This window comes from Trachinotus anak, unplaced genomic scaffold, assembly GCF_046630095.1.
Source record: "Trachinotus anak isolate AG129_WGS33_773 ecotype Australia unplaced genomic scaffold, CSIRO_AGI_Tana_v1 ptg000028l, whole genome shotgun sequence".
NCBI classification, from domain to species: domain Eukaryota; kingdom Metazoa; phylum Chordata; class Actinopteri; order Carangiformes; family Carangidae; genus Trachinotus; species Trachinotus anak.
In genome coordinates this window covers 23,063,125-23,078,854 of record NW_027273879.1, presented here as the reverse complement: position 1 = coordinate 23,078,854, position 15,730 = coordinate 23,063,125, and the positions used below count along the sequence as shown (strand labels likewise).

Below are 15,730 nucleotides of genomic sequence, written 5' to 3'. Positions count from 1 at the left end.
CAGCCTGGCTACAGTGCTGAACAGAAACCTGGGATTATTCTTGTTATAATTATAAATTGGCATGTCCCCATACTCTGCAGTCTGCATGTTAACTCTCCTGCCTGTGTGTCCTCAGGTTGTTTGCCACTAAGTGCAGCGGCTGTCTGGAGAATATAGCACCCACAGAATTGGTAATGCGAGCTCTGGAGAGTGTGTACCACCTCAGCTGCTTCTACTGCTGTGTTTGCGAGCGCCGGCTGTGCAAAGGAGATGAGTTTGTTCTGAAAGAAGGTCAGCTGCTGTGCAAGAGTGACTATGAGAGGGAGAGGGAGCTGCTCAGCTCAATCAGTCCAGACAACTCTGACTCAGGTAACAATGTGGATTCTATAGTGAACAATTACAGACCCAGTGAATTTAACAACACATCCAGTTTATTACTTGATGTACTATTATCTAAGTTGAAGATAGGTCTCATTTCATGGGTCTCATTTCTTTGTGTCTGGTGATAGATAAGAGTGAGGATGAGTATCTGAATGTGAAGTCAGAGAAGAGCCCTGCAGCAGGGAAAGGCAACGATGACAGCAAAGACCCTCGCCGGCCCAAACGACCACGCACCATCCTCACCACCCAGCAGAGGAGAGCCTTCAAGGCCTCCTTTGAGGTCTCCTCCAAACCCTGCAGAAAGGTGAGGGTTGAGTATACTGAGATATTTTACTTCCATATTACTTATTACATTCTAAAGCTTTGCTTAGTGGCTAGATTGGAATTATCAACCTCCTGTTTCTGTTCTGTCATTGATTTTTTTGAAATAACAGTGTATGGAGAAAAACCAGAAAGCCTTATTCATCCCTTAAGATATTTACCGTTTTATTACTTTAGGGTTTTAACAGACAGAAAAAATGTGGTGCACCAGTTCCTACACAAATCACACCGACAAAGGGAGTAAAAGGGTTTAGCTGAACTCTGCAGTTTTTTAAAAAACTGTGTTTTGTCATAACATTTTATAATGACCAAGACATTCCGGTCTTTAGAACAGAAGCTTAACAGATGCACCTAGATGTTATTAAAAGGTTCATATGATAAAATTGAAAAAAAAATTAAAAGGTTCTGTAAATGATTGTCACTGCCACTAGATGTCGCACTGTATGACCAGCATCTCATACCAAAACAAATCCTTGTCGACCACACCTCCCCTCTTCATGTTCTCAGTCATCAAAGTGTTACGATGCCCAGTGAAAGCAGCCACTAAATATGCAGCTAGAAGCACAACTTAATAAAGTTTCCCTGTGTACACAAGAGCCAAACAAAAAATAATCCAGCTACAACCATTAGCCCACGATAGCATTGCTATGATATGCTCCACAGTAATGCAGAAGATGCTTCACTCCTATATACATCCTTAATGTATGTAGGAGTGAAGCAGCTGCCCCTTTTACTCTAACGCTCTCTTTTAACTCACAACCTGAAAACATTATTAACCCTGAACATCACTCTCTCCCATGAGTAACTCTCCAGTGCCTTACTAGTTAAGTTTGACATCTGGTCTCAACAATTTTCAACAAGTCTCTGCATGGATAGTGAAATACACACAATGCAACCATTACAAATCTAACTTTTGAAGAGGCTTACAGACTCTTCCCGACCTAGTGATTGTCAGTCCTTCGAGAGTCTATTTTAGCTGAGGTGGAGCATTTAGTCTTTTCACAGTCAATGACAGGGCCTGGTTGAATCTCCGGTCCAGTCAGCCTGCCTATCCCAGTCTCCTGATGGAGAACCCCTCCTGCTGGGTAGTGGACCATGTACATCTGCTTAGTGGAGCTCTCCTGCTGCACGAATGGAGTAGTCCACCTTTTCTCTGAGTCCAGTTTCACCAGAACCCTGTCGCCTGGCTGGAGAACATGTAGTTCTGTGCCCCAATTCTCTGCAGTGTCCTTCTGCCGGATGAGAGACACGTCCGGCCATTTGGGTCTCAAGTTACAGTCTAGAGTCAGCAGTGTTGTGCAGATTTTTCTACCCATTAGTAGCTTGGCTGGGCTCACCCCAGTTGATGTTTTGGGCATTACACAGAAGCTCAGAAGGGCCAGCGGCAGATCCTTCTACTGCAGGATTCTTTTTGCTTTCTGAACAGCCCACTCTGCCAGTACATGGGTGGTGTGGGCTGGACATTATGTGTGCAAAATCATATTCCTGACTGAATCGTTTGAAAATGTCACCTGAAAATTCATTATCTGAACAGACTGTGTCAGGTATCCAGTACCTGGCAAAGGTCACCTTCAACTTTGCTACCACTATCACCAGCACAAATTCCTTGTATGTGGAAACATACTTGGCAATAAAACCAATTCTGATTCTGATTCTGACTTGGTCTGCTGTTGTAACAGGTAGTTCCAATATCTCAAGGCAACGAGAGAAATAGTCAGAAACTATCAAGTAGTTTTTTCCTCTGTGTTCACATAAGTCCATAAGTTTCTGGGTTTAGTGGCTCCTTCCACTATGCTCTCTTATTTTTACAAAATAACTTACATCCTCCAGTCTTTGCTGCAAATCAGCTGATAGGCCTGGCCACCACACAGATACTTGTGTCCTCTCTGTATTTGGATAGACCCCGGTGCCCCTCATGGATTCTGCTCAATATCTCCTCCCTCATTGACTAAGGGATAACTATGTAGCTTCCTCTCGTGACTAACCCCTCATGCTCTGAGAGCTCCCCTCTATGGCAGTAGTAGTCTCTTGCTGAGGGTTGTAGATGGCTAGTGTGCTCTGGCCATCTGGTGCTTACTAGCTTTACAACTGTTTGTAATTTACTGTCAGTGAGTGTGGCTCTCCTGATCTCATCCAGCTTCCGCCTGGATGCAGGTAAAGTGCTCATAATGGAGTTCACATAGCAGCAGACATCAGCTCTCAGACAACGGGTCTGCTACCACCAGTGTCTTACCAGGTGCGTGGTCTGCTGCAGGGTTGAACCTCATTAGCCTGAGGAGCAGTCTTTGGCACCTGAATGATCGATGCCACTCAAAAATTTACCAAAGTGCTCACATGCCCAGACCCCTGCCAAGCACTCCTTTTCAATCTGTGCATAGCCATGTTGCTGGTGAAGCTCCCCTCCTAGCCCGTAGCTGCTAGTATCAGCTGATACTGCCATTGGTCTACTTGGGTCGTAATAAGCTAGTACCGGTGTGCTTATCAGAGCTTGTTTCAGGCTCTGGAAGGGTTATGTGAGTAAACCCATGACCCCTCTACACAGCTTGAGTATGTTCTTTTGTCTATTCCCCTACTTCCTTAAAACTCCAGCCAATCCAAACACTCAGTACAGCCACGTTAGACAACAAAGCTGTTCTAGGAGTGAAAATGCTTCACTCCTACATGCATCCTTGACATTCCTCAATCAGTTCTGCATTACTTTCTACTACTTCTATTTCTAGTACTGCTACTGCTGCTTTTTGCACCTATATTAAAGGTACAGGCAATATTAAGGTCTACCTAATTTGACGTGTGTTGATTGGATATTATTAGATTGAAACAGTGTGTGTTCATTGACTATCCTGAAACAACAGTTGACTTTATTGGAAGCAACATTAAAGATACTTTCAGACTCTTGTTTACTGCAGGTGGAACCTCAAAGCTCAGTTCCTTGGACTTACTCCTAGTGTAACCACAACATTATCCAGGTGCCTAAATTCCAGCAAGACCATACTATGCTAAGACAGAGTACTGACCACCATCACAACTTGGCTACAGAGGGAAATGCAAGATGTTCATGTACTGTGTATACTTATGTTAGATTAATAGCAATGGGTGTGTAACTACATAATCTCTATCTGACACTAACACACATAATGTTAGTGTGTTAAAATGGCTGATGAGTGTGACTGTGCTGTGACTCACAGGTGAGAGAGACCCTGGCTGCAGAGACAGGACTCAGTGTTCGTGTGGTCCAGGTCTGGTTCCAGAACCAGAGAGCAAAGGTCAGTAGCAATAAGCTGTCAACACTGTGTATACATGGGTAATGCTGTGTTAGCATCATGTGGGAATGGAAGCGTTCCCATGTTTATAACTTATGAGCATTCATATTCTGAGACAGTGGCTACCAGTCATACAAACAGGCCAGATGGTGTAGTGAGGTTAATTTACATGCACACATACATTCACTAACACCCACACACTAACAGACTCAGACTCACAGAGAAACTCAGATCATAACACACACAGAGGAGGTGTAATGAATGAAGGACACCATTACTCTACTTTATCTTTACACAGAAAACTGTTTTTTTGCTGCTGTATTATTGTTTAAAATCTGGTTTACAGAACCTTTAAATTTAATATTAACTACAAAAAAAAAAATCACTGTAAACACTTGGTTAGCTAAAGTCAGCTGTTCATATGGCAAAATGGATAGATCTTCAGTACCTATAGTGAGAGAAGAGACATAGCCTGGGGCAAGCAGAGTGTCTGTTTGGACCTCAGGAATTCAGACACAGACACTGCAGAACATATGTAATAAAAGTTATTTTATTGGCATAAACCAGGACAAAGAGAGTGGGAGAGTCTTTGGGGGGAATGCAGGGGAGCAAGGGTTCCCAGTGGAGGCTGGTGGATTCTGTAGGTGGATGGTCGGTGTGTGGAAGCAGCAGGTGAGTGGAGTGGCTGGTAATGGCGGCACAGCTTAAGCAGGAGCAGGCAGCAGCACTGGAGCAGGAAGTAACTGAAGGTGGAGAGAGTCACTGGTGAGACTTCTTCCAACAACAACAACAAACAATCAGTCAAGGATTAACACTGGAGCATTTTAGTAGCCTGGAGTGTTACCACATTGAGAGCAGAACAATCTGGCGACAAGTTGGTGAAGAGCCGGGGTTCTTACACTGAGCTTGATGAGTGATTAGATGCAGGTGTGCCAGGTAGCCAGTGCTGTGCCACGCCCCTGCTGAGAAGCATGCACATACACACACACACAAAGGGGAGGAGACACAGGGGAAGACAGACTGGGAAAAAAACATAAGAAACACTGATAAAAACTTGAAGTTATTTTCCTTCCTGGTACAAAAAATGCTTTTGTTCTCTGTAGCTAATTTCCTCCTTCATGGCAACTGTAGGGAGATGCATTTCTACATAACTTGCCCATTCTATTAAGGCTTAAAGTAATACATAAGTAAGGGTATGGCCACTTTGAGTGACAGGTAGGTGAGCATATGCTGCCACAAACTGGCATACACCGAAGCCTTGGCTCAACACACAGCCCACCTCTTTGCCCATTTTTGGATTAGTTGGGAGTTAGGGGTGGAGTCAGGCACTGCCAAGATTGCCAAGGTGACATTGGCAGAGCAGCCCACTTACAGAGACTACGTCCATCTCCATGGTCAGATACAACCATAAAGTATATACAGTATATACACTAGAGTGTACATGTATACACCACCTGGTTGCAATCTATATCAGTGACATCATCACCTGAGTTCTTTATAGACAGTTATTAAACATCAGAAAAATCTTTCTGTATACATTTTTAACAAAAAAGAGACGTAACAAGTGACCCAGATGCAGTGCACTGCACTACCACTTTTGGGGCATGGTGTCTCAATATCATATCTCAAAAGCATCTCAATATGCCAACTTAAAGAGGGTCTAGAGGGAGGAGACAAACGGGCTTGTACTAATGTTGCCTCAACTGAATAAATATAGAGACATAAGACGAAATACAACTACATTTTAAAGATGGCAATATTAACATGGAATAAAAGACAAGTCAAGTTGTTATAAAAAGGCAGTAATTTTTTTCATAAGTGGTCCCTGTGTTAAACTGAGGTTGCAGTTTGGATTATCTATTACTTCCAGGATACAAAACATTAACACCTCACTGGTGTAAAACTGAATTTGACTTAAAATATTTCCTGCCAGCTCACTGTACATAAGTCTTGATTTTATCCATATCTGTATTATGATGCCCTTTGGTCCAGTTCTCACAGCAATAATTAATGAACACTTTTGTACATGAGAATCAGAATTAGGGAAACTTTATTGTCTGTCAAAAAGCTATAGAAATTTGTCTTTGACGTGGTCCACACAGGTTAAAATATACACATATGTATTTACAGTTGGGTTAAGAACAGTTTGGCTGTAGCGTAATGGCAGTTGGTAGAATTTGTCTTGGCTGAAGAGTTTTAGTAACAGTGGCCTGATGGAGGAGTTGAATGTGTATGGAGTGGGTGTGAAAGTGATGAGGGTTGCTTTACATCCGCCTGCCTGGGTTCACAGATCTGACAGTGAGAACTGAGTCACCATCAGACCATCAGAGAACTCTCATCGATGAGTCTGCTCAAAGTCAGTCAGTTTTTCAATGTTGTGGTTATGTTGTTTGTGTAAATGTAAAACAGAGTGGGTGGTAAGACACAGCAATGTGGGAACCCTGTGTTTATTATCCTGCAGGAAGTTTTCAATCTAAAGTACTGGCTCTGGGTTGACCTATAGTCCAGAGAGACAGTTGCGAAAGGAAAGGATTAAAATCTAAATGAGAGTAAATATGAATGAATAAAATGAGAGTTCTGAAAGTAAAAAGCCTGGTTTAGGGATGAGAGAAGTCACAGTATCCAATAGTGTGAGTCACACATCCTCAACTCCTCGCTTTGCTTTATGGGCAAAATTGGAGTGGGTCGACTGTCTGCAACCAAGGCGGAGACATGGTCACACACTTCATCCTCAGTGCATTTATGTAGCACAGAGGTTAACTCTACTGGCCTGTAGTCTTTTGGGACCTTGTTCTTTGAGTTTTCTGGTTCAGTTGAGAACTTCCATATGTAGAAAACAAAGCTGGAGTCCAGAAGCTGGTGAAAAAGTTGGGTCATGACATCCCCTATTTGAGCAGCACATTTCCTAATTACTCTGCCTTTGAGCTTGTCTGGGGTGAGGTTTTAGTGTGAGCCACCTTCTTCTTTTCAATGGTGACTGGTGTAAATTAATACAGGCCCACACCCATTCCTTCCAATGATGTCACTGAAAATTATAGCTACCATGTTTCATATTGTTAAAATGTATGCGGAAATAAAGTTTTCTGGTAATCACAATCATTATTTCTGATTACCTCAGGTGCAAATTTGGATTTGTTGATGATCACTTGATGACGACTGGTTGCTAACTCTTAACACCACAATGTTCAAAGTGGTCAAAGTTCAGAGCACAATTTAGTTGTAGCCTCAGGTGTTGTTTGACAACATGAGGGAATTCCATATCTTACCTGAGACTTAGGTTAGTAATTTAATATTTTAAATCTATAATTTATTAATTTGATGTTTTAAATATGTTTTAGTAAATTAATATTTTAAATGTTTCAGTAAATCTAAAATTGTAAATATGTAATTTAGTAATTTAATGTTGAAAATATATAATTTATTTGACAAGTGAGCTCTTTCACATTTGTTTATTAAGCTAGTGTTTCCTCATTAAATTCCTGTAAGCCTCACACCAAGCTATTTTCTGTGTTTATTTATTTGCAGATGAAGAAGTTAGCCCGCAGACAGCTGCAACAGCAGGAGCAACACAACAGCCAAAGGCTAGGCCAAGGTGAGGATTTATCATCTGTGTGTGTTTACTGTACTGGTTAGCTGGTTGGCTGCTTTCTCCAATGTTATGAAAAGAAAAGCACCAGTGATGTCTATCTGTAACATGTAATCTGTCCGTTCTAACTGTAATGGACATGAAAGATAAAAGCTAGGCAATTAATGAATTATTTGGAAAAACAGCTTAAAATATCAAATTTATTATGGGAACAATAAACAGAGAAGAGTCACTCAGCAAACACTCCCAGTGTTGTGGGTTTTAGTATGTGTCCCATACTCTGAAGCCAGAGCGAGTTTTTCTGATGGCAGAGCTGTAAAATGGGAGCCATGATTCTCTCTGCAGCACAGCTCCTCATGGCTAGCAGGCTTATTGCCACTGTGGTCTCACAGCAGATATGAGCAGACAGTATAGATAAGTGTCTCAGTGCTTTGGCAAGCACTGCCTCTTTCTGTTCAGGGACTTCCAGTGTGTCAATATTGACATAGCAGCCGGGTTTATTATAGTGGAAGCTGCTGCTGTTAACCAAATGAGCAAGGCAAACCAGCAAATGGAGGATGTTTGAAGTTGATGTTAGGATAGATGCAGCCTCTTGGACAACTGGTGAGACATCTTCACGATCAATGAGTCAGTTATGACAATGCATTTACAATATACAGTATGCTTTTAAGAGAATCCTATTTTCTATTGCTTTATCAGTAAATCCACAGGCTATTTATATGCCCAATATACTGTCCATGGACAAAAGAATAAGTAAAATAAATAAATGAAACAGCTGTTAAAGCAACAGCAGCCAGAAAATTCCAATTCAGACAACAAAGGCCCCTTTGTAGTTGTCATTTCAATTATCTCACATCAACAAGAAAAATCCACTTTTGACACTTTTTTGCCCATAACCCCCATTTACACATAGCCACATGAGGCTTGGTGGATCACTTAATTTAAATGAAAAACAAATGCAAGCGAGAAGCATTAAAAGACATGATCCGACTGCTTGCATCCACCTAACTTACTCTCCAAGTAAGACAGCAACTAAGCCAACACCCTAAATGTCAAAGGTAACTCATGTTGTAACAATGCTTTTGTTGTTGCCACTGACTGTTACAGAGGTGATATCAGGTTGTATGGAGGGCCTGCTCAGCTCCTACTCAAGGCCTCCACCTCCAAACCATCGGCAGCACCTGGTGACCATGGAGCACAATGGCTACAACAATGAACCCTTCCAGCAGGGCCTCACCCCACCGCAGATGCCTGGTGACCACATGAATCCCTACGGTGAGAATCACACTTTATACACTCTCACACTTTAGCACTGTGGTCTTTCAATATTTTCATAGCCAGCATTACAGATGTTGTGTTTGACTACCCCTTGTCTTCTCTACTCCTACCAGGTACTGACTCCTTTGTCCACGACACTGACAGTGACACCTCTCTGACAAGTCTAAATGACTGCTTCATGGCCACTACAGATGTAGGCTCCTTGCAGGCTCAGGTGGGGAATCCCATTGATCGTCTGTACTCAATGCAGAGCTCCTACTTTGCCTCCTGAGATCCCGACATGACAGTCAGTCCCACCCCACCCACCACACCCCCTGCCAGGCCATGAACAGTGAGGAAATGAAGTGCAGACACACAACATGGGCCATGGGGTTGTTCTGAAAGGCATATAGCCAATATAGCTGCAGGACCAAGTCCACCAAATATACCTAGACAGAACTCCACCAGCCATAGGAAAGGGAACACTTGAAACTGAAACTTTACTGCTCCTCATACTTTCCACTGTGAGTATGGGGGTTTGATGCAGTGGACTTTTCAACTGGGTTCATTTTGTTGAAGAGACAGCTATCAACATGTGTACAAATATCGCAGCATAAGTGTTTATTATGAAAAGTGGGACTAAAGTTCAAGTCAGAGAAACATTAGGCTACATGCCTCTCAGTAGGTAACACAGTTTAGATCCATTATTGATGTTGTAAGTTGTTTTTAATGTGACAATTAAGAAAATATAGTTTTGGTGATGTAATTTTAGCCATGCACCAAGTTTTTCTGGTCTGTCAGCCAACTGGTCAATACCTGTCGCTGAACTTATACAGTATACTGTTCTGTATATATACTGTTCTTCAGAAGCATCCAGTGTCATATGTTAGGATGGACAGTGATTTATTTATTCCCCACCAATGTGCTGGTATGCAATAAATCAAAAATTTCTATTTAAAAAGGCAATATGATCCCATCGTGATGTAAAAAAACAAACATCCTAATTCACTCATTGTTTTGATTTTGAGTATTTGTGTCAGTTTAATGAGTGTGTAAATTAGTAACTCTTTGCTATTTATTTTTCCATCGAGATCCATCTTTTAAATAAAAAGAAAAAAGCTTTCTTTTAATACTTGTTGTCTGATCTGTATTATTTTTATCTTTTCTGGAAACAAAATTAGCATTTCACCTTTTGTTGTTTATGATCATTTCTGTTGTGTGTCCAAATAAGGAAAGGAGAATCAAAATATTGCACTAGCTTCTTGATAAATCATATCTTAAAAAATGTATCAAAGTATTTTCTTCTTCCACGATGTTTGATTAAAATTCATAATTATGCTATAAATGTTACTTTAAATTAGATATACATAAATTTTGCTATTGCTACATAGTCAACATTAGCATTAATTTTTTTTACCAGTCTAGAAGAAACATTATGGGTTCAGCACCAAACTTCATTCCTTTACTCACCAAGAGCTGTCTCCAGAAGTGGAAAGCAATGCCAGATGAAAAATCAGGCACCATCACCATAGACATTAGAATATTTAATCTGGGGACCATAAACTAAATTTATACTAAACTATATGTTTAGTCTATATAATGTCAAAAAGGTGAAATTAATTTGCCAAATGAAAAGCCAAACAACATCTTCATCTCTAGAGCCATGCTGCTAGTGTGGATAAAAAAAAATCCCCCCTCAAGTTAGACCATCTCATTCAACTCAAATAACAGAAAAACAAATACAAAGTTCCATCCACCCTAGGATGGATGGATTAAACGAGACCAATTTTCATGGCAAAGAAGTCTGCATCAAGTCCATCCATCCATCCATTTTCTTCCGCTTATCCGGGGTAGGAATACGGTGGCCCCAAGACCCCAAGATACTTAAACTCCTTCACTTGGGGCAGCAAATCACCCTCAACCCGAAGAGAGCAGTCCAACATTTTTAGGTAAGAACCATGGCCTCAGACTTGGAGGTGCTGACTCTTATCCTGGCCGCTTCACACTCAGCTGAAAACCATGCTCTGATGAAGCCAACAGAACCACATAATCTGCAAAGAGCAAAGATGCAATTCCAAGATTCCCAAACCAGACGCACCAGACACATCTCGGCTGCACCTTGAGAGAATATGGACACAGCTCTCATTTTAGTTTTTCAAGGACTGAATGGCTCAAAAAAATGGGCCCGGTACTCCATGCTCCCGGCCCCCACCGAGACCCCGGAGGGAACACGTAAGCCTCCTCCAAGTCAACAAAACACATGTAGACTGGCTAGTCAAACTCCCATGACCACTTCAGTACTCTTGCAATGGTAAAGAGCTGGTCCACTGTTCCATGGCCAGGATGGAGTCCACAATGCTGCTCCTGGATATGAGGTTCAACAGTCAGTCAGAGCCTCCTTTACAGCACCCAAAGTAAACTTTTCCAGGGAGACTGAGCAATGTGATACCCTGATAATTGAAGCACACTCCCTCTTTTAAAAAAGGGAACCACCATGCTGGTCTGCCTGTCCAAAGGTACTGTCCTCGTCATCCATGCAACATTGAAGAGGCATGCCAGCTGTGACAGACCAACAATGTTTATGGCAATGTCTTTTATCTTGCTCTTGTTTTCCTTCCGTCAGGACAACATATATCTTGTTTTACTGATCCTAACTGAACCCACCGTAAGGCCACAACTCAATAGTGATCTTAATCTTTCCATTTCACTAAGCAGCACAGTCTATCAATCACACGGTAGCCACACCCTAATGCATACCCTGCTTTATCATCCATTTTCCTCAAAATGAGATAATAATTTCAAAAAGAAACATCATGTTGCACTAAAGAAGACCTGAAACTAGCAATCAAGACCATAAAACTCATTATGAAAACATTTAATGAGGTAAAAAATATAGTGAGAAGTAGTGCCATTTTTCCATAGAATTCAATACAATCAGACTTCTTTTTGCAACCTGTGTAGTCGCCCCCTGATGGTCATTAGAAAGAATGCAGGTTTAAGAAACTTCCGCATTGGCTTCACTTGTCTATTTTTACATACAGTCTATGCATTTCACCTGAAAACTTTTGCCTAATGACATGATCTCCCGTGTGCATTGTCACATGGCACCAGGATGGGCTGTGTGGTACAACATCTGAATTAACAGGAATATTCTGGCCCGAGGAAAAAAGGGTTTTAGTTTATTCTGCTGCCACTAGGTGGTGCTTATTTTGTGTAATATGGCCCTCATTGCTTACCCTCTGTATCCTGTACATGACTATTTAGTTTTTTCCTTGACACCTTGATAGAGAGCCCATTGTAGATTCAGGTTGTCAAAGTATCTACATCCAATGTCTTTTGGAATCACTTATAGAAGTATTGTCTGTAAGTAAAGCTTTAATAATGTGCCTACATTTGCATTAGTGTTTATGCTTTGTCAGAACGATTAGGTTAGGCCATGTTTTTAATCTCATGTGCTGTTTATAGCCAATCATGTAACCTGTCATGTTAATGGCTTGAGTTAGCTATGTTTAGTAGCCATGTATAGAAGATAGGCTTCATGAAACAAATAGTACATAATGAAAACGTATATTAATGAGGCTTAATATGCTCATTATTGTCTATTTTAGTCACAGCCCTGCTGTGACTCCTGCAGTTTCCTCAGTATTTTCCTGTGTCTGATTTTTCCCTGTCTGTTTCTTGTTTTCCTGTTCTTCACATTGACTAAGAATTGTAAGGCTTGTGAATAAACTATTTTATTATAACCACCTCGCCTTGTTTGGGTCTGAATTGGCTCAGAGGTCCAAACAACAAATAAAACCTAACAATTTTCTTTCTTTTTTAGTTTTACTTTGTTCGCATACTGTCTATATGAAGCAGTGGTGCTCAATAAATTCATCATACGTAGACTATGGCAGTGGCTGGCAACTGGGGGCCTGCGGGCCCAAATTGCTTTGTTATGGTGCTTTGTTATTGGACTTCTGTGCTAGTGATAGTTTGGCCATAACAAACACCATATTCAAACACAAGGTAGCACATAAGTGTACCTGGTACCAGAGCACCTTAGGCCAAAGGTCAATGATCGACTTTTCATCAGATCTGTGGCCGTATGTTCTTGACACTCAGGTGAAGCAAGGGGCAGAGATGTCACCTGTTCACCACCTGGTGGTGAGTTGGATCAGATGGCGGGGAAGGCTGCCGGACAGACCTGGTAAACCCAAATGTGCAGTAGGGGTGACCTGGGAACCTCTGGCGGATGCCCCTGTCTGTGGGGTCTTCAACTCACACCTCTGGAAGAATTTCTTGTATATCCAGGGGGAGGGACAATGGAGTCTGAGTGGGCCAGGTTCAAACCCTCCTTTACAGAAGCAGCAGTTGGGAGCTGGGGTCTTAAGGTCGTTGATGCCTGTTGAGGCGGCAACCCAAGAACCTGCTGTGGGACACCAGCAGTGAGGAAGGTCATCAAGCTGAAGAAGGAGGCCTTTAGGATCTGGTTGGCCCAGGGGTCTCCGGAAGCAGCAGATAGGTGCTAGTGGCCAGAAGGGCTGCAGCCTCAGCGGTTGCAGAACCAAAAACTCAGGTGTGGGAGGAGTTTGGTGAGGCTATGGAGGAGTACATTCATTTTGGCTCAGGAAGGGAAAGCAGGGCTTGGCCCAGGCTGTGTTCAGCCAGGGAGGAGAACTGCTGACCTGGGCTGGTGATGTCGTCGGTCAGTGGAAGGAATACTTTGAGCAACTCCTGAATCTGACTGACACATCCTCTGTGGAGGAGGCAGAGTCGGAAGAGCGGGGGGAGGTCTTCTTAATAAGCTCCTCGCAAGGCACCAGGTGTGGATGAGATACACCCTGAGATGCTGAAGGCTTTGGGGAACTGGAGGGTGTGCTCCAACTATTGGAGTACTACACTGCTTAGCCTCAGTGGGAAATTCTACTCCAGGGTGCTGGAAAGGAGGCTCCAACCAACTGTCAAACCTCAGATTGAGAAGGAACAATGCGGGTTCCGTCCTGGCCATGGAACAATGGACCAGCTCTTTGCCCTTGCGGGAGTTCTGAGGGCGTCATGGGAATTTGACCTACCAGTCCACATGTGATTTGTGGACTTGGAGAAGGCTTATGACCGTGTCCCACGAGGGGCCCTGTGGGGGGTGCTACGTGAGTATGGGGTACTGGGCTCGTTGCTACAAGCCATTCGGTCCTTGTACAACCAAAGTGAGAGCTGTGTCTGCAGTTTGAAGCGGCTGGGATGAAAATCAGCACCTCCAAGTCTGAGGTCATGGTCCTCAGTCGGAAAACAGTGGACTGCTTCCTTCGGGTTGGGGGAAGGTGCTGTCCCAAGTGAAGGAGTTTAAGTATATCGGGGTCTTGTTCACGAGTGAGGGTAAGATGGAGCAGGAGATCGACAGGCGGATTGGCACAACAACAAGCAGTAATGCAGACCTAGTACCAGACCGTTGTGGTGAAGAGGGAGCTGAGCCAAAAGGCAAAGCTCTCGATTTACCAGTCAATCTTAATTCTAACCCTCACCTATGGTCATGAGCTTTGGGTAGTGACTGAAAGAATGAGATCATGGAAACAAGCGGCTGAGAGTTTCCTCCACAGGGTGGCTGGGCTCAGCCTTAGAGACAGGGTGAGGAGCTCAGTCATCTGGAGGGAGCTTGGAGTAGAGCCGCTGCTCTTTCCCTTCAAAGGAAGCCGTTGAGGTGGTTTGGGCATCTAGTGAGGATGCCTCATGGAGGCAACCTCCTTTTGGAGGTTTTCCAGGCATGTCCAACTGGGAGGAGGGCCCAGGGTAGACCCAGAACTCGCTGGAGGGATTATATATCCCATTCAATCAATCAATTGTATTTTATGTTTCAGGTATAAGCTATGCTGCCACTAAACAGCAGTTCAAAGTTTAATTACCACATACCAAGGTACGACGTACAGTAAGCAAAGCAGTGAAATGAGTGTCAGGCTCAGCATAAGGGCAGACAGCAAAACTATATATATATATATATATATGTGTGTGTGTGTGTGTGTGTGTGTATATATATATATATATATATATGTGAAAATATACTGTAGAAACAGACCAAACAACCAATGGCTTTTTAACTAAATTAGATGAATGTAATGTTGGCAATATTTAGCAACAAAAAAAAAGAATACCACCTTCACTTCACACCAAGGTCACACTAACAAATAAATATGATTGAGCCTAGAAATACCCTACAATCAAGTTGCAGTGAAGTAATGTAGGTGATTGCTATGTTATACATCATCACTGCAAAGGCAACAACATCCTTAAATAACCAAGTGGAAAGACAGGAGGTTGATGACACAATTTAGCATTTTCTATTCACAATGTTTATCCATTGGCAGTGAATCAGCCACACATGTCCACACATCCCAGTTTTATTACCCTCATGTCAACCTACATGTCTTAATTTTTTACAGACTTTACATCTTGAAAAAAAGAGTACTGGCATTGGTATTAGGAGGTACTTTGTGTATGGGTATCAGAATCAGTATCAGGGAGTAAAAAATTCGCATTGTATTATTGTATTATTGCATTATGAAAAATATTGTATATGGTGGGAAATATTGGGATATTGGCTATTAAAACTATTTCAATTGTGTTTAATTTTGTGACATTTGCGGTAACAGGAAGAGTGGTTTAATACAACAGCAATTATACACTGAACAGCTCAGAAATACAGAGGAACCATATAAACATGGTTTGTTTTAATAAAGCTTGTTTTAATAAAGAAGTCAGTCAGTAATAATAATTATTTCATGCTGCACACAGCGGAGTAGTGTTACACACCACTAGGGTTGTCACAAGAATTGATACTTCCGTTACCAATTCGATACCAACACGCAAAAAATACATCGATACCTGCTTTTTCTGGTACCGTCAGAACCGAATATTCAACTTTTCCCTCGGCGAGCCCTGTCGATTCTTGGCGGAACTGATGGGGGCAGTATAC

General features: G+C 42.2%; 1 protein-coding gene across 1 annotated transcript; it reads left to right on the top strand.

Moving 5' to 3' along the window:
• The first annotated feature begins 343 nt into the window (after window positions 1-343).
• LOC139611688 (LIM/homeobox protein LMX-1.2-like) lies at window positions 344-14,741 on the top strand. Its single transcript, XM_071466557.1, has 5 exons — window positions 344-664; window positions 3,867-3,944; window positions 7,467-7,533; window positions 8,635-8,802; window positions 8,919-14,741. Exons 1-5 carry the CDS (start codon window positions 458-460, stop codon window positions 9,074-9,076), a joined length of 678 nt encoding a protein of 225 aa, XP_071322658.1. The 5' UTR covers window positions 344-457; the 3' UTR covers window positions 9,077-14,741.
• Window positions 14,742-15,730: the final 989 nt, after the last annotated feature.

Bases quoted from the DNA above. Each gene is read 5' to 3' on its own strand.
- LOC139611688 (XM_071466557.1), top strand. From the start codon at position 458: ATGGGTCTCATTTCTTTGTGTCTGGTGATAGATAAGAGTGAGGATGAG. The intron at 7,534-8,634 runs GTGAGGATTTAT...TGACTGTTACAG, and splicing joins CAGCCAAAGGCTAGGCCAAG to AGGTGATATCAGGTTGTATG. The intron at 8,803-8,918 runs GTGAGAATCACA...TACTCCTACCAG, and splicing joins TGACCACATGAATCCCTACG to GTACTGACTCCTTTGTCCAC.